This window comes from Hippoglossus stenolepis, chromosome 4, assembly GCF_022539355.2.
Source record: "Hippoglossus stenolepis isolate QCI-W04-F060 chromosome 4, HSTE1.2, whole genome shotgun sequence".
NCBI classification, from domain to species: domain Eukaryota; kingdom Metazoa; phylum Chordata; class Actinopteri; order Pleuronectiformes; family Pleuronectidae; genus Hippoglossus; species Hippoglossus stenolepis.
The window spans coordinates 26,371,335-26,390,125 of record NC_061486.1 but is presented as its reverse complement, the minus strand read 5'-3'; the positions used below and the strand labels follow the sequence as shown (position 1 = coordinate 26,390,125).

Sequence of the window (18,791 nt, the reverse complement as noted above, 5' to 3'; positions counted from 1 at the left end):
TCTCTAGCGCCCCCACACTGGCTTGGATTGTCATGTTATTGTGTGTGTAGTTCAGGTTCAGGAAATGTAAAATCAGTTTAAAACACAGGAACAGCTCTATCACAGTGTGTCCTGTGATTTCCTGCACTTTGGCTCGTTGCTATTTGTCTAATTGTCAACACATTTAACGTGCATCTACTTTTTGTCCTCACACATTTGAGGCCATATTTTCCAACACACTGTAGTGTCACGACCAAATATTCAACACATGTTGTGTCACAAGTAGATTTTAAGCACGATCAGTCAACGCATTTTGAGTAAACACACTAATACACACCCTAACTTTGTAACTTAACTTAAAAGTAATACATGATAATGTTTTTTTTTGCGGTAGGAAGCTCTTATTTCCCACGCTCGTAAAGTAACAGACCAACTTGTCATATGACTTCAAAAGTCACATGTTTCTAACTGGTTCCCTGTTTCTGTCAAAATGGCCTGTGAGGGTCGTGTGTTGCTGCTGAGTGGAGTGACACTGTTCTTCGTGTTTTCTGTCTGTGCTGTCGTACAGGGACAAGTCAAAGGCTTCCGGAGGTTCAGTCATGTGCAGCGGGCCCAGCAGGGAGCTGCGTCTGAGGAGCAGTGGTTCACTCAGAAACTGGATCACTTCAACGGTGCAGACAGCAGGGAGTGGAAGCAGGTGAGCCCCCCACTGTGTTATGTGTAGGGCAGGGGTTCCCAAACTTTTCAGCCCGCGACCCCCAAAATAACGGTGCCAGAGACTGGCGACCCCCACCGACCCAGGATGTGGTATATAATGTTGCGCACAGTCACGCACACGCACTATTAGGCCTATGCAAACACGGGCATTAATACAACACAAAAGAACAACAGCCTTACAGCCATGATATTATTCTATAGCAATTTAAGAAATAGAATATAACCAGAATACAGGGAAACTCCCTGTATAAACAGCAGGGCTGAGTGAGCATATACTGTAAGTATAAAAAAGTGCGCAGGTGATGACTGTGCGCGTCTGTGCGCGTCTGTATGCATAACGAGCAGCAGACACCTTATTGCTGCCATGTGCAACAACTTTAGGGTTATGTATTTTAGCCTAAACATTACTTTCATTTCTTAAACTCACTAATGAGATAGGTGGGCAATATGCATGGAGCAGAGCAAGTCCATTCTCGGCTTTATTTTGGAGACGGCGACTCGGAGATCATTCTCCACGTTTAGCGGCGATCTGTATTTATTCTTTATGTATGTCAGGGCTGAGAAAGTCTTTTCGCACAAGTACGCCAGCCTCGTTAACCTGTCAGGGTCAGTGAGGTGGTCAGCGAGCTGGGATCCATGCTCCATCCGAAATATGCGCACCTCGTCCCTCAGTTCATACAGGCGGCTCAGCACATCTCCCCGCAAGAGCAAGTCTGATATTGAGTGGACGTGTTTTTATTTAGTGGACCATTTTTATCGCAATGTCAAGAATATGTTTAAGCTCTGGTTCAAGTGTTTTGCTTGCAAGAGATTATCTGTGAATAGTACAGTGTGTGAAATGTACGTGCGGCGCCACTTGTAAGACTTTCGCTTTCAGTCTTTTCTTTTTCCCCAGCATCCCTCCAGCCCTGTCCCGACACACACCAATACAGTTTTCCGAAGATAGTCCCTCTTCTTTTAGTTTTGTAAAAATGTCCACACCTGTGCACGTCCAGCATTACGTTTTCCGTCAAAACTGTATCTGATGAAAACAAGCAGCTGGGCAGAGTTTAATATATCTGTGGATTCATCTAACTGTAAAGCATATTTCCCTTTCTTAACTCTATCCACCAGCTGGCACTTTATGTCCTGGGCCATGTCGGTGATGCGCCGGGCAATAGTCCCGTAAGACAGCGGCACTGATTCCAGATCACAGGCTGATTTATCCCCATGCATGGCCAGATTTATAGCTACAGAAGCGGGTTTAATTAACGTTTCGCCGATTGTGTGTGGCTTTTTTGCCTGTGCAATTAAATATGCCACCTCATATGATGCCCTTTGAGCTGCGGCTGGGATTGTCTGTTTGTTTAGTTAGGACTTTCTTTTGGCCTTGCAACTCTCGCTCGTTCCGCTAATCCGTGTCATAATAACCTCATGGGTCAATAAAGAAAAAGGAAAAAACTGATGGAAATGTTTTTATTCTAATTCAACTCATATTTATGTATATATTTACACAATAATGGGTTAAATATTCCATTTTAAATTATTTTAAAATTGTATTTGCTTTTTGGACGGCATCTCGCGACCCTCCCTCTGTGTCTCGCGACCCCGTCAGGACCCCACTTTGGGAACCCCTGGTGTAGGGGGTTGTTTCTCAAGGGATCAGATAAAGCTGGTGCTGGACCTGGACCTGGTGTTAAATGAATAAGGGATGTAGCCATTGGAAGAGTTTCCTTCCTGTCATATAAGACCTGAACCTTCTTCACTCATTATGAAAACAGACGTATTCACCCAAAGTGTCTGAACGAGGCGTATCGCAGGTCGATCCTTCCTGCTGCTGCTGTGAGGGTACACTCTGCACTGCTTGACTGTCTACTGCTATTAGACCACATGTACCTTCTATATATCTCACTGAAGTAGTTTTAAACTCGTTTGACTGTGCATTAATCATTTTATTTAAATGCAATCTCACAGTTTCACAGTTATACAGTTTCTATTTTGTTTACATATTTCTATTTTACATAATTCCTTATGTTTATATTGTATTTTTTACTTATTCCTATTGGTATTTCTATTTATTTATTTTCTAATTTCCCCATAGTGGGGATAAAGGACTATCAAGTCTCATCTCATTTTGTCACATGATTATCACGAAACTACATCTCACAATCTGAGTAACTCTCTCTCTCCCTCTTTGCCCCAGAGGTACTTTGTCAATGAAAACTTCTACAAGCCAGGTGGCCCAGTGTTTCTCATGATAGGTGGAGAGGGCCCGGCCAATCAAGCATGGATGCAGCGAGGAACCTGGCTCACCTACGCTGAGAAAGCGGGAGCGCTCTGCTTGATGCTGGAGCATCGCTTCTATGGAAAGAGTCACCCGACAGTGTATGTGTCACCTCTACTCGTGTTCTTGATCTATGTTTAGAGCAGTTGATTCAGTCTCTAGAGCTTTTACTCCTTTGCTGCTTTTGGGAAAGCGACCACAATGTGTGTATTTGGGCTTTGTGTTGGTAAGACTTTAACAATGGCACATAGGGCTGGATGATAAGGCCAAAAATGATACCTAGATAAAAATGTTCATATCAGTTGATATCGATGTTAAAGTTTATAGAGTGATTGTTGCTCCTGAGTAAAGGTTGTGGTTTGAAACCCTTCTTTTTGAGCAGAAAATTAAAAAACACTTGAGAAACAGCTAAACATTTTACAAATCTGAGGTAAATCAATTATATGTTATACCTCCTCACTGTACTTACCCAATGCATAAGGATTGTATTGATATATATTTAACTTTAGTTATATTATTGAAAATTATATTGTGATAAGAATTGATATTGTTTTATTGCCCAGCCATAATACAATACATATCTTGATTCAGGCGTAATAATGCAATGTGTTACTATAAGCATGGTAATGTATTGGAATTTCTTAAATCAAATTTGGGGAAAATGTTATAGTATAAAATTTGTTGGAGTAGAAGAGTTAAATGGCCGAAGAGAGACAGTACAAGTCAACACAAAATGAACCACTGTCTGCCACAAACCTTTGAATTAATCAATACATTGTTATTGACTATCAAAACACTATCAAGAAACATAATATCATTATACCTAAGTTCTTACACCCATACTATATATGATCTGTTTGTACAACAGAAAAGTACAGTACAGATAAAATCACGATCTGTGTTCATCGCAGTTCCGTGTCTAAGTTGTAAGAACTATTTTCAGAGGTTATGTTAGATGCGTCCAAAATCGTTAACCTGCAGTTTGGTGCTAAACTTTCAAATAAACATGTAAATTGTTTGTGGAGCCTGACTGATTTATCACTCAGCTGATTTTTATCAGCTGAGTGATAAATTTGTCAGTTTGTCAGTATCAGCTCTTATGGTTGCCAATATATATGACATTTTCTATATTTGAACCTCCTTTATATTTGATTGTATTTATGTTCTCTTATTATTTATAGTTATTTATAATAACCCTTTATGGTTGAACTTTAAAATAGTTCAACCATAAAAAGCTCAACCTGCAAAAAATCCCCTTGGAGCAACAAAAGGCCAAAAATGCATCAGGCCATCAGATTAATATGCATCTGGAGTAGAGTAGCAGATGCTGGGGAAGCGTTTGTACCACTAGATGGCAGCGCTGCTTTCAGATATAGACAGTCCTGCTCGTGACTTTAATGAAATCCTCTATAGACAGGATGATTGATGAACTCAAACTGCTCCTCCTCTCCATCCAGTGACCTCAGTACAGACAACCTGCGTTTCCTCAGCAGCCGTCAGGCTCTAGCTGACCTGGCTCACTTCCTCACCAAGATAGCTGAGGCCCGAGGCCTGACCAACAGGAAGTTGGTGGCATTTGGCGGGTCATACCCAGGTTCCCTCGCTGCTTGGTTCAGGCTGAAGTACCCACACCTCGTCCATGCCTCTGTGGCCACGAGTGCACCCGTTCATGCTACTGTCAATTTCCCAGGTGTGACAAGACATTGCAAAACATGAAAACACGCACAGATGTACACACACAATCTCTATTGATTTGTGTTATTCTTTTGTTTGGGTAATCAGCATTTTGTGCCAAATTCTGGACCAAAAAGTTAATTTAAGAAAGATCTTAAAGCTGAAAGTAAACTAAAAATGGCACACACTCGTGGTATCTTCAAGGCGCTATCACACACACATTCTTTTAGACTTTATGAAGATAGCCAAGATAAAACACACAGAGAGTTTTGTACCCAGTGTTCTGTCGTCAGTTATCTTTTCCCCATTTGTTCCAAAGTAATTGTTTCCCAACACAACACTGCAGTCATTCAGTATTGCTACCAGGAGGAGAGTGGCTTCTGTTCCAGTCATAAATATTCTTGTATGTTCTAATGTCGAGTTTGTCCTCTGAGAGCCTGATTTCCCAGTTTCATAAACTGGGAAATCCACTCATCAGTTCACTTCCAGCCTCACAGAAACTATTTCCAAATACTGTTTCCAGCACTTGAATAGACCGTGGTTCAGATATTGTGTTGAAGATGAAGTGTTGCTTTTTCAGCCAATCAAAATAGTCATCATTATTGAACTAAGGTTTTGTGTATTACTGTGGTCTTTTACTAGCAGCCCAGGTTTAAGTGTCCCTTCCTCCCTCTGTCCTCATGTCTTCCCAGAGTACTTGGAGGTCGTGTGGCGTTCGCTGGCCTCAGAAAACACAGAGTGCCCCATACTGGTGAAAAAAGCTTCGGATACCCTTGTAGAACGGCTGAAGGATCCCAAGACCCACGACAACATCACTAAAGACTTCAAGTACCGTACATTTACACTCTGTAACCATTCCTTCTCTGTCCTGTTATTTACTGCCACACTGAACCTAACCAATGCTGGATAGGTTCATTGGATGTCACATTGAATGTGTTTAAAACAAAGTTTATGTAGGATTGCCTTTATCATGACATTTTCCATCGGATCGAGGAACAGTGGTGTTGAAATTAGTTTTTATTTTTTTCGACCTTAACCTCTGTGGTTGACTTACCGAGTGACTGGCTTGCTGGCCGAGTGTCATAACTTCCTTTATCCATTGCAAAAGCTCTCAAGTGTTTCTTCTAGTTCTTCTGATTCAAAGCAGGAAAAGTACAGATTTAGTCAATAACATTATAATCGTGTTCCATGAGAATGTCCTGGTAAACCATGTGTGCATTATAATAAAATGCATCAGGATTGATTTTTATTAATTAATCTTGTGTTTTTATTGTAGTAGTTTTGGGAAAATCATCATAATTATGTGCTGAAGGGCTTGGAACCTTTAATTAGGAAGCATTTACATTTTTATTGTAGAAATCAAGAATGATGGCAGTATCCTGTGTAGAAATCTACTGCCAGAAGCTCTACTTGTAGCAAAATCCACCTACCAGCACATCTGAGGCTCAATCTACCCTGTTTGTTTCAGCATTCATATTCATACAAACACCAGACTGTGTCTTGACTAACTGCAGGGACTTCCTGGAGTGTCCAGCAGTTGCCTGGTAACCTCACAGTGATGAGAAAATGCAAAACCACATATGAAGGTTTCTACACTTTGGTGTTTGTACAGAGTCAGGCTAACAAGCCTTTATGTTAAGCTAATTTTACAGCAGAGACATGAGAGCAGTACTGATCCTCAAATAAAGAGTGAATAAGTGTATCTCCCAAAATGTAAAACTATTCATTTGAAATCTGATCGGTCTTAGATGGCTACCAGGGCTGCATTTGAAACTAGACTTTCATCAAGATCTATGAATTATTCCCTTGGAAGTCGAGGAAAATGTCAAAAACGCTCAATGTCACAATGTCCTATATTTCCTAAATTCCCAGATCTGCACGGAAATTGTATTGGCTCTTTCTTGACCCGTACCTCATCCTTCCACCAAGTATCGCGATAATCTGTCCAGTATTTTTTGCTTAAGTTTGCTTATAAACAAACAAACATACAAACCAACCAACCAACAAACAAACAGGCAGGCAGGGGTGAAAAACACAACCTCCTTGGCGGAGGTATCAACATCATCAAATGTGAGCAGATAGAGATTTATTCTGAGAACAGGTGGATTATACTGATTCATGGATCTATTGTATGTGAGTGGTTCAAACAACAGCTGTACTTCATACGGATTTAAATCAATGACAGACTGTGTCTTATAACTGTTATGGCTATTGCTCCTTATTTGAGTGAACCAGCCATTTTAAAAAGACTGCTGGCCTTTGAGAGCGACTCCACCTGTGGTTATTTTTACATTTTCTCCTGCTGTTGTTACATTATTCTATTTTTAATCTTTAATTCACTGTTTGCTGTCCAGTGTTATTGGATATTTTAGGTTGTTATAGTGACTGGAAGGTCAGTCCACATGATGAGTAAGCAGGCTTGCATTTATTTTTATAATGTAGTGGTTAGTTTCATGGAACTACTACTGTCACAGAGACAGACACACTAAACCTGTGTCTCTACGTCTGCACCGGCCTAACCACACTGACTGGACATATTTGTATTTTTTATTTTTGCAGATTAAAAAGCCAGGACATGCAGTGCTAATGCAGGCAAAAACACATATAGATCACAAAGGTGGTTTAGAGGCTTGTCCATCTTCTAAGCCACAATACCTCAGAGAATGCATTCCATGTTTCACAATTTCATCATGAAGGAAATATTGCTCTCACACTTTCAAACACAAACACAATTGAGTTGTTTCTAAATGTCACGTCATCAGCATTTTGTTGCAAAGACTTTTCCACTCATGCATGTGTTAAGTTAAGTTCAACCGAACGCACCCACACCTCTGCAAAGTATAACAAACACTGTCTTTTGACTCTGCACCTCGTTACCATCAACTTGACAGATGACCCTAATCAGCGTCTGTGTATTGATGTTGAATGAGTCACTGTTCCACTAAGAGGTGAAATTAGCCAATCACACCCCAACCTCTTTAGTTCATGTCCAGAAGCTAACTGGAACTTTTTTGGTGTTAACAGATTCAGCAGATTTCTTTTGGATCACAGATTGCCTCACCACTCGTCCATAGTGGTCACTTCAATTCCAAATTGAATTCCAAATAACAGGCCTGAGAGATCAGGAAAAGACTAAATATTCCAAGTTGCACTCTACAATAGCCATAGACCATATTCACCATTTACCTCTGACATCACGCTCAGGATGCAAAGCTCAAATGTTGTTATGAACAGAATTGTAATTTACTGTTGTGATCCAGGTTTATACATCTTATAAACACAGATAATATGACAAACTGTTTTCAGTTCACTAATTCATAGCTGATCAGCAACTGAAAAGACAATGGATAGTTAAAATCTGGTGGGGCCATGTTTCAAGGTTAAAAAACATATTTGATAGCTGTTGTCTAATGGAAGCTAATGAGCTAACATTAGCATTCAACCACTTCCTTGCTAATTATTTGTTATGTGATATGATAGGAAAGACATTTTAATTCCAAAATATCATTGCCCCATTGGGCCACAATTATTTAAGCCTGGAAGTAAAATGCATTGGACTCAAGCCTTTAATGCTAAATGCTAAAGATACATAATCCAATGCTGAAGTGCTTGAAACTATTTTTGTGTACATGTGTTTATAAACCTAGATCACATCACTACAATATTATTCTGACGATGTCAGAGGAAAATTACATATGATCTATAACATGCTCTAGTGCAGAGGTCACTGACAGGCGGACCGCGGTCCAGGTCCGGACCCAGAAGCCGTCCCGTACGGACCCGGACCTACAGCCAAAACAGAAGGTTATGATTTAAAACCTGACGGGGCACTTCTATTTGTAATCAGCGCAGCTTTTGTAGTCTTTACGGTAGTGGTTTAGCGGATGAGAAACGCACAGACCAATTGCATGCGAGTTAAGCCATCCCATGTGATACTACTCAGCCAATCAAGTCTGTGCATTCCAGGCGGTAAACTTTGAGACTCTACAGTGCAGACAGATGAGAGAGTTAGAGGCAAGTTACACATGAGAAGACGGTAGAAAGAAAAAGACAGATAGAGATACAGGTAGAGAAAACAAAGGGAGAGATACAGAGGAGTGAGACGGAGAAAGGGAGAGAAACAGGAGAGCGGAGAAGGGAGAAAACAGAGGGCGAGAAAGGAGAGAAACAGAGGAGTGAGAGGAAAAGGGAAAACAGAGGAGTGAGACGGAGGGAAACAGGAGTGAGCGGAGAAAGGAGAACAGAGGAGAAGAAGGGAGATACAGAGGGGTGAGACGGAGAAAGGAGAGAAACAGAGGGTGAGGGAGAAAGGAGAGAAACAGAGGAGAAGAGAAACAGAGGAGACGGAGAAGGAGAAACAGTGGACGGAGAAAGGAGAGATACAGAGGTGAGACGGAGAAAGAGAAACAGAGGAGGAGACGGAGAAGGAGAGAAACAGGAGTGAGACGGAGAAAGGAGAGAAACAAGTGAGCCGAGAAAGGGAAACAGAGGAGTGAGACGGAGAAAGGAGAGAAACAGGAGTGAGACGGAGAAAGGAGAAACAGAGTGAGCCGGAGAAAGGGAGAGAAACAGAGGAGTGAGACGGAGAAAGTGGAGAAACAGGAGTGAGACGGAGAAAGTGGAGAAACAGGAGTGAGACGGAGAAAGTGGAGAAACAGGAGTGAGACGGAGAAAGGGAGAGAAACAGGAGTGAGACGGAGAAAGTGGAGAAACAGGAGTGAGACGGAGAAAGTGGAGAAACAGGAGTGAGACGGAGAAAGGGAGAGAAACAGGAGTGAGACGGAGAAAGTGGAGAAACAGGAGTGAGACGGAGAAAGTGGAGAAACAGGAGTGAGACGGAGAAAGTGGAGAAACAGGAGTGAGACGGAGAAAGGGAGAGAAACAGGAGTGAGACGGAGAAAGTGGAGAAACAGGAGTGAGACGGAGAAAGTGGAGAAACAGGAGTGAGACGAGAAAGTGGAGAAACAGAGTGAGGGGAAAGGAGAGAAACAGATGAGAAAGTGGGAGAGAAAGTGGAGAAACAGGAGTGAGACGGAGAAAGTGGAGAAACAGGAGTGAGACGGAGAAAGTTGAGAAACAGGAGGAGACGGAGAAAGTGGAGAAACAGAGGAGACGGAGAAAGGAGAGAAACAGGGAGATGGAGAAACAGGAGTGAGACGGAGAAAGTGGAGAAACAGGAGTGAGACGGAGAAAGGGAGAGAAACAGGAGTGAGAAAGGAGAGAAAGTGGAGAAACAGGAGTGAGACGGAGAAAGTGGAGAAACAGGAGTGAGACGGAGAAAGTGGAGAAACAGGAGTGGGACGGAGAAGGGAGAGAAACAGGAGTGAGACGGAGAAAGGAGAGAAACAGGAGTGAGACGGAGAAAGTGGAGAAACAGGAGTGAGACGGAGAAAGTGGAGAAACAGGAGTGAGACGGAGAAAGGGAGAGAAACAGGAGTGAGACGGAGAAACAGGAGGAGACGGAGAAAGTGGAGAAACAGGAGTGAGACGGAGAAAGTGGAGAAACAGAGTGAGACGGAGAAAGGGAGAGAAACAGGAGTGAGACGGAGAAAGTGGAGAAACAGGAGTGAGACGGAGAAAGTGGAGAAACAGGAGTGAGACGGAGAAAGTGGAGAAACAGGAGTGAGACGGAGAAAGTGGAGAAACAGGAGTGAGATGGAGAAGGAGAAACAGGATGAGAAAAGTGGAGAAACAGGAGTGAGATGGAGAAAGTGGAGAAACAGGAGTGAGACAGAGAAAGTGGAGAAACAGGAGTGAGACAGAGAAAGTGGAGAAACAGGAGTGAGACGGAGAAAGTGGAGAAACAGGAGTGAGACGGAGAAAGTGGAGAAACAGGAGTGAGACGGAGAAAGTGGAGAAACAGGAGTGAGACGGAGAAAGGGAGAGAAACAGGAGTGAAAAACAGGAGTGAGACGGAGAAAGTGGAGAAACAGGAGTGAGACGGAGAAAGTTGAGAAACAGGAGTGAGACAGAGAAAGTGGAGAAACAGGAGTGAGATGGAGAAAGTGGAGAAACAGGAGTGAGAGGGAGAAAGGGAGAGAAACAGACAAACAAAGTGGGGGAGTGGGAAATAAGGGGAAGAAAGTGATTCTAAAACTGTTCAATTGTTAAGATGTGTTGAGATTTATTATCTGTAAAATTGGTTGAGACTTTTGAGTCAAGATGTGAAACAGAAAAAGGGAAATTCAAGCTTTTGCTCCCTTTATTTTATTTCTCTGAAGTTAAGCCCTTTATTTGAACATGCACAATTTTCACATTTTATTTATTTTCTCTTATTTTGAAATGCAGCCCTACTTTTATTTAGTTAATGAGAGAACATTATACATATCTGCAATCATACATATATGTTCAATTCTATGTTACGTGACAATAAATATTGTCAAAAAGTTTTTGAATCGTACTGAATTCATTTGATTTGACAGTCAGGTATTTAGTACATGCAGATGTTGATAGAACTACTAGGCTACTTAAATATATATCACACTAAATAGTTAGACATTATGATCTTCCGGACCTTTGCTTCAAGAAATTTTCTCTAACTGGACCTCTTTCAATTTTAGTTGAATACCCCTGCTCTAGTGTAACTTGGCTCCTATTTTCATCTCTGCCTCTTCTCTTGTCTTCCTCCTTCCTTCCTCTCCTTCTCTCCCAGCTTGTGTTCCAGCCTGCAGATCCAGACAGAGATGGACTCTGCCTACTTCCTGGAAACACTGGCTGGCAACTTCATGGATGTGGTCCAGTACAATGAAGACAACAGGGGGTTTGCGGTGAGAGCGACACACTCGCCAAACATCATCAGCAAAACGTCATAAAACGTGGATTTTTGGAGGCAGGGAGTAATTGTTTTGGATTAAGGCTAACAGTGGCGGATATTTGTTGCCAATACTCTTTAATTTTCTGGTTTTATTTCATTACAACAGGATAGATTTATGGGACACTGGAAAAAAACACTTCTAAATGCAAGTCATACAAATGAAAATCCATTACATAGATTATTATTTGCTTGAAGGACAATTTTAACTTTTGGATATTTCATGTACCAGTGTGCTGGTTGACGTTAATGGATCATAGGATCATCATCATGGCTCTGCACAGGTCTTGGATGATTGGCTCACAGTACATGATACATGCATATGGTCTGATTGGGCTCATAAAATGTAAATTAACACCCAAGCTTGTGTGAGATTAGAAAGCATGGAACAAATCCAGGTGAATACCCACATATGTGACCGACATCTGATACAGGAACCATGTATTTTGATACGACATGATTGGTTGCGCATTGACTCCAAACAGAATAAAGGGAGTTTGTGGAGAGGCTTTGTAGATCGGGGGCTTGACCTAGTATCCTGTCTTGGTTGAGTGGAAGGCAGCTATGAGGTGTAGGAGGGTCAGTCCAAGCAGTATACTGAAACATAATAAACCCTGCATTGTTCAACAGTGAGAGGCCCAGAGATGCTGCCCTGTAAGAGGGTCTCCAGGGTTGGTCCCCGGTTTTGCCTGCTTGCTTAGAAGTGGAGCTCCTTAACCTACATGCATTATAGGTGGTGTGTGACCATGTGTGAGATGATATCACTGGAAGGTGGGAAGTACCTGTGTGTTGTGACTTAGATCCAGATTGATCAACGCTGCTGATATTTGATATGTCAGACTCCTCTTGTGTTTTAGTTTCTGAACAGTTTCTCTATTGAAGCCCAGGGTCATGACAAAATTAGTGATTCAAAATGAAAGTGTGAAATGTGAAGATGTTGCATGATAATCAATTTAGCATAATTGGTTTCATTACTGATAAGCTCCGCCAAGGAGTTGGTTTTCTCTGGGGTGGTTTGTTTGTCTGTTAGTTACCAGGATTACACTATAACTCCAGGACAGATTACCACAAATCTTGGTGGATGGATGTGGTATGAGTCAGGAAAGAACCCATTCAATTTTGGAGCAGAATGGATCAGGGACCAGATCCAGGAATATTGTTTCACTTTCTTTAACATTGTGAAATAGGGTGTTTTTCAACACTGTTGTTGATTTCTCAGAGAATAATTCAAGGATCTTGATGAAAAGAATCAGTAATGTTTAGGGGACTGATATTTAAGAGTGTGTGTAGTTCAAATACAAATCTGGATGTTGTCAATTTAAATGTAGGGGGACTGTAGGGCCTTGGTGGAGAAGTGTTCTCTAAGTGTCATTCTAGTTATTTCTGCAATACATCATCCTGCATTACACACTTCAGTCTTGAGTGCAGATACTGAATGACTGACTCACATTTTTGACAATGCTGATGTTAGATTGACAACTAATTATATTTGCTGTAACCTCGTGATCAGTAGAAGGAGGAGGTCCTGAATAAGACCGGATGATTAGGGGAAGTCTGTGGTTTTGCCAATTCAAACTCTCTGTTCTCAGGTGGCATAGCTACATGCTCTGGAAAACATACAGGGGAGGAAGCCGATTCATTAATTACTTTGTAATAGGGCTGGGCAATAAAACAATATCAGTAAGTATTGAAGTTTAATTTATATATATAACAATATAACACAGACCCTATGTATCGATATATTATTGTTCAACACAGTGAGGAGGTAGGCAGTCGGATAAATGTTGGATGGTTCATACAGTTGTTCAAATGTAGCTTCATTGTTTGTTTTTTTATCTGTGCACCACTTCATTTGCATATAAGCAAAGTTTCTCTTTTAGGAAACATATAAGTGACCTTGAATCTTTAAAATTGAGTATCACTATCCATATTGTTAAAAAAAATCCCATAATAGAAATATGTAGACATAAGTTATATTGCATAGCCCTATATTCTCAAGTTTGTGGAAAATGTTAGAGCTTTATCCCATCGTGGTGAGATGCAGTACACGCAAAACTTCTCTACTCTTTTCTTTTCTTTGTATCTACTGTACATCTTTTTCTTTAATGGTGCCTTCTTTTTTACCAGTTACCCCTGTCCCCCCCCTCTTCCCCTTCTTTTTCATTCTATCCCCTCTCTGTCCCCCTGCTGCCTTGAGGAGATGTGAGTCTGGTTACCAATAAGCTGATGGGAAAAAGTAACAAAAGACTCTTTGATCTCTCTGGTTTCCTGTCCTGCCCCAAGCGAAAGAGACGCTTATAAAAGAACTGAGAGGAGCGCTGGGCCACAGATTCCACAGCACTAGCACACTTACGCAGCCAACTGCTGCCCCTCTGATGGAAGGTACAGAGCAAACTTCCAGGTTTTATGTATACCACTGAGGAATTTGGGTAATGGTGAGGAGTGAGGTGTAACTCAATCAAAAGAGTCAGAGCATTGGCTTCACAGTTGAGGGGTTATCAATGGGGAGCTTTATGAAATACAGAAGCACATTATGTAATGCTACATCCTGAAAAACAAGCACTAACGGTTCTTTATAAAAAAGTGTTCCACAGCTGTGAAGCAAGGCCAGGTTGAAGAGTCAGAATTTAGCCACTTTGAGAGCAAAGGGAGGCCCCACCCAGTATTAGTATGGTGTTGCAAATAATTTTAATCTGGAAAGGTAGAACTACAGGGCTGGAGACTAGAATGATACTCAGTAAAGCACATACCACCTCCAAGGCCCACCAGACCCCTTATGAAACTACATTCAGATTTTTTTTTCATCAAGATCCCTGAATTATTCTCTGAGAAATCAATGAAAATGTTGGGAAATGTTAAAGAAAGTGAAATAAAACATATCCACCAAGGTGGAGGTAATTACTGGGGAGCAACGTGGGCCGGTGGAGGTGGATAAGATTTCCACGGCTTTGCAACAAATTCCTTGAGGTCTAACTGTCCCCCTCCAGTATCAAGTTTTTAAACATGTTTACATGTCCCCCTTGTGCCTTTTTAAAGTGAGGACAGACATATTAAGTGAAACAAGCAGGTATTTCCACCTTTACATTGCAGTAAACAAATGACAGTCTGACAAAACAGCTAGAGTTTGTGATGTCGGCTGCATAGAACGGGTCCTACGAAGGATGCGGCTGCTGATTTGAGACACAGCTACAGTCGTAAAAATGAGGAAGGAAGGTGAAGAGTTGCATTTAAGACATTTTAAGGCCACAAGGGGAATTTTTTCATGGCAAACATTTTGAATATATATTTTGAGGAACAAATATAATTTTAGGAGATGTAATAACTTACTGAATGGGACTGTAAGAACTCCATATGGTCAAACAGTTGCTCACCAATCTTGTGGTGTACCACAAGCAACCAATGATCCATTCAAATGTCCAGTCCTTGCAGTTGAAGTAGTGGTTGTACATTGTTAGTTTCCACTACTGCAGAGCTGCTACCTCCTATAATCGATTAACACTCGGACACACATTTTCACATCTTGTCAGCATAAATCAGGCCAATTCATATATTATTTGCTGCTCTATTTGTCATTGAGAAAACCATGGAGTCATCATGAACATAATGTTACATAAAGAGACTGAAAGATCATCAAAATGTTGATATAAATCTGATTCAATCTGATGTGCTGTATAGAGAATTTATTTGCTGTGATTTTTTTATTTTGTCTTTTTTTTTCACCATTCTTTGAATGTACAGGGGGCGACAGGCACGAACATCACCATCAAGGTGCTGTGTGGTGTGATGGCTGACAGCTCACTGGGGGATCCATACGCCCGCTATGCTGCTGTGGCCCGCCTCATGATGGACACCTTCTCGATTAAGTGCCTGGATGCCAGCTACACGACCAACCTGAGAGACATGACCAACACATCCTGGGAGGGGCCGGCTGCAGGGGGAGGTGGGTGAGAGCATGTTGTGGAAGTTAGTGTAAACAACATTGTTTTAGTTGGTTCTATTTGAAACCCTCATAACTCCATGGCGGCAGGATAAAAGCTAGTTTTATGTACATTATAATTTTTGGGTTCAAATTGTTTTCATGTAGCATGTTTTTTTGTTTTGTTCCTTTGACAGAGGTTAAATGTTATAATTAAAATGTTCCACTCTTAAGCCACCAAAAATACATGAGCAATCATCTGCTGTAGAGGCGCAAAACATCACAGTCCCAGGAGACCAAAATAAAACTGCCACTGCTGAGTAAGAGAACAAACCCATACATAAACATAGTTCACCACAACATGTAATTACATCACATTAGACCTGAACAAAACTCCTGAAATGACGTGAACACCTGAAAATAATGTTTTCTTTTCTTGGGTGAAGTTAAAATTAAGACTTTCGAGACGAAGCTTGTTTCCCATCAGTGTTTTGCGCAAAATTTTACACTGGAAAGTGACTAATCTAAGACTGGATACAATACTTTTTACTATCTCATTGAGGTCTTGGGTATTGAGTACCAACTTTGCATGTTTAAACTAAAACGGGTTCACAACTGTTGCAGCCTTGCGCCGGGTTGTGGTTCCTTTTTTCGGCTTTGGTTATATGAGTGGGCGGACTGGAATGGGATCACTGGGATCACTTAAAAAAAACATTGGGACATGTCTGCGTAGACTAAACTGGCTTTTGGTTAAAGTTCTTCCTCTAATAATTGGGGCTGAAACCTGAGGTGAAAACCTTTTTAGGAAGAAAATACATTTTTTTTTTATTTCTATTTGAAGAACCGAATGAATCTTCTGGCCAATAGGTAAACTATGTGTGTTTGTGTGTGTGTGTGTGTGTGGTTGTTGTTTTTATAGCCCTGTGGGGACCTAAGCCTCAAATCGCACTGGGACTTGAGGTCCTCACAGGTAGAAGCTGCTTTTTCTTTTCAGGGTTAACACTTAGGATTAAGAATTTGGTTGTGATGTCAACATTGGCTGAATGTCAATGAGTGAGACAGTCAAACGTGTGTGTGTGCGTACGTGTGCTGTCGAAAAATGACTCACTTAGGGGTTACACAGTCACTTAATGGTGTCTTATGAGGACAAAAATCAATCCCCATAATGTAAATCATTACATATTACTTTTAGTTTTAGTTTAGGTCAGGTTCAGGTTAGGCTGTTTGGGTAAGGCAAGTTGTAACTATGGTTATGGTCAACAATGTAATGTCCTCTGAACTTGTATGAACGTGTGTGTGTGTGTTGTCAGGGAGACAGTGGGTCTACCAGACCTGCACTGAATTTGGATTCTACCAGAGCACTGATTCACCCAATCAACCATTCACTGGCTTCCCTCTTGAGTGAGTACACTAAACATCTATCTGAGTAGAATGCTTTTGCCTATCAAACACCAGCCATTTTAAGTCTTTGCTTCCAATTACATGACATGTCGCATTGATCTTCTGTGTTTTCTGCTCCAGGTATCATGTGAAACAGTGTGCGGACTACTACAATGTAAGTGCTGAGCAGCTGGCGGAGGCTGTGGCCCAGACCAACGAGTATTATGGCGGCTATGACATTCGCTCTAGCAGAATCGTTTTCCCCAACGGGTCCATTGACCCATGGCATGCCCTGGGAATCACAAAGGACATCACAGCCAACCTCCCTGCTGTTTTCATCAAAGGTGAGAAAAAATAATCTTATTAGTTTAGAACTGTGTGTGACAAAGTGTGTTTAATGCTATAACTTTAAGAGTACAGTGTATAACATGAGTGTGTGTCATACTATCCTTCCTTCATACATTCACTACTCCCTTTACTCTATAGTTAAGCAGTAAACTGATATTTTGGACCATTTTAAAACATCAACATTATGTGTCATCACTTGCAGTTTTTCACATGTTCATATGCATAAAATGGGACTTATTGTGTTATGGTACATTACAAATCAATGGGAGACAGTGAATAAAGGGTTATATAGTAAATGGGGAGTGATAAAATAAATAATAAGAAGATAAATTTCATATTGTGTGATTGTATCTCAATTTAATTCTTTATATCGTTCTTAATGCTGTCTATTAGGTGTGAACGAAACATATTGAAAACATTGCTGTGTCTGGTTAGTTAAATATATTTTGAGTGTGAAAGTACATTTTTGACCTTCGTTACAATAAACTGAAGTTCCACTACAGATTTTTGTCAAATTAAATGACATTTTTTGATATGTCCTGCTGGTTCATTTTATGATGCTACAAACATGCAAATGTTTAAAAATACATGTAATCTAATCAGTATGGTCTTGTTTAATGCATATTCCATTGGCTCATTGTACCTGAGGTACATGTCTCCATTGACCAAGACATCATTCATCTTTCTGAATTTCTCTCTATCCAGGTCTGAAATATGTTGCAGGTTAATTGAAGACTTTATGTATATTGTGGTTGTTTCACATTGAATATTGCCAAGCAACACTTTCAAAGTAGAACAATGGCTCACTTGTTCAACTCAAATTTTATTAGGTGGATAATTGATCTCATAACTTTTTAGTAGTATTAGTTTTACTACTTTTTCCTGTCATATATCTTAATACATGATTTTCTCTGTGATCCAGGAACAGCCCACTGTGCCAACATGTACCCTGCCAGGAGCGAGGATCTCCCTCAGCTGGATCTGGCCCGTGACCACGTCTCCTTACTCCTCCAGCAGTGGCTGAAGCAGTGACCAAACAAGCAAACTAATGATTCTTTTGTCCAGGTTATTGACGTTGCAATGACACTGCTTATAATGCTGCAGTATTAATGACTGCATGACTGCTTAAGAAGGCACTTTACACAAGTATCAGCAGGTACAAAGTTCAGGTATTTTTAAATGAATGCGCAGATGAATAAAAAGGATTTTTATGGCTCTGGGTTTTCAGTTTCATTCTGAGTTGATATGGTAAAGACGGAGGTGATGCATAGATTAGAACCACTGGTTTCCAGGGCAGGGCAGGGACCACATGGAGATTAAACAAACTTAATCCTGGCCTTGCAGTCCAGATAAGCATTTTTTCTGTTATTTAGTTTATTTACATAATTGTAGCGAACCCCAGCCAGTCGATGGTGAAGCTGACTGATGTTCCAAAAGTAGATTTGTTTATGTTCTGCCGTCATACATTTCTTTCAAACCATCTTCTGTGAACACCGTAAGAGCTGCGAGTGAATGAATAACATTACATTAGCTCTTACATGCATGAACATTAACCAAACATCATGCTCACCTACATGTGAACAGTCAAACACTTGAAAGGCTAGCAAACAAGCATTACACAATGTTTAGTGTATCTGTAGTACATTCACTTTGTGAGATTGCATTAGCATGGCTGTAACTATAGCGATACATTTAAACCCTTG

At 40.9% G+C, this 18,791-nt stretch overlaps 1 protein-coding gene across 1 annotated transcript; it reads left to right on the top strand.

The window, feature by feature from the left end:
* Positions 1–430: 430 nt before the first annotated feature.
* On the top strand, positions 431–18,303 carry prss16 (serine protease 16). Its single transcript, XM_035154513.2, has 9 exons — positions 431–676; positions 2,879–3,060; positions 4,417–4,649; positions 5,326–5,461; positions 11,286–11,400; positions 15,183–15,384; positions 16,671–16,761; positions 16,882–17,084; positions 18,011–18,303. Exons 1-9 carry the CDS (start codon positions 470–472, stop codon positions 18,118–18,120), a joined length of 1,479 nt encoding a protein of 492 aa, XP_035010404.1. The 5' UTR covers positions 431–469; the 3' UTR covers positions 18,121–18,303.
* Positions 18,304–18,791: the final 488 nt, after the last annotated feature.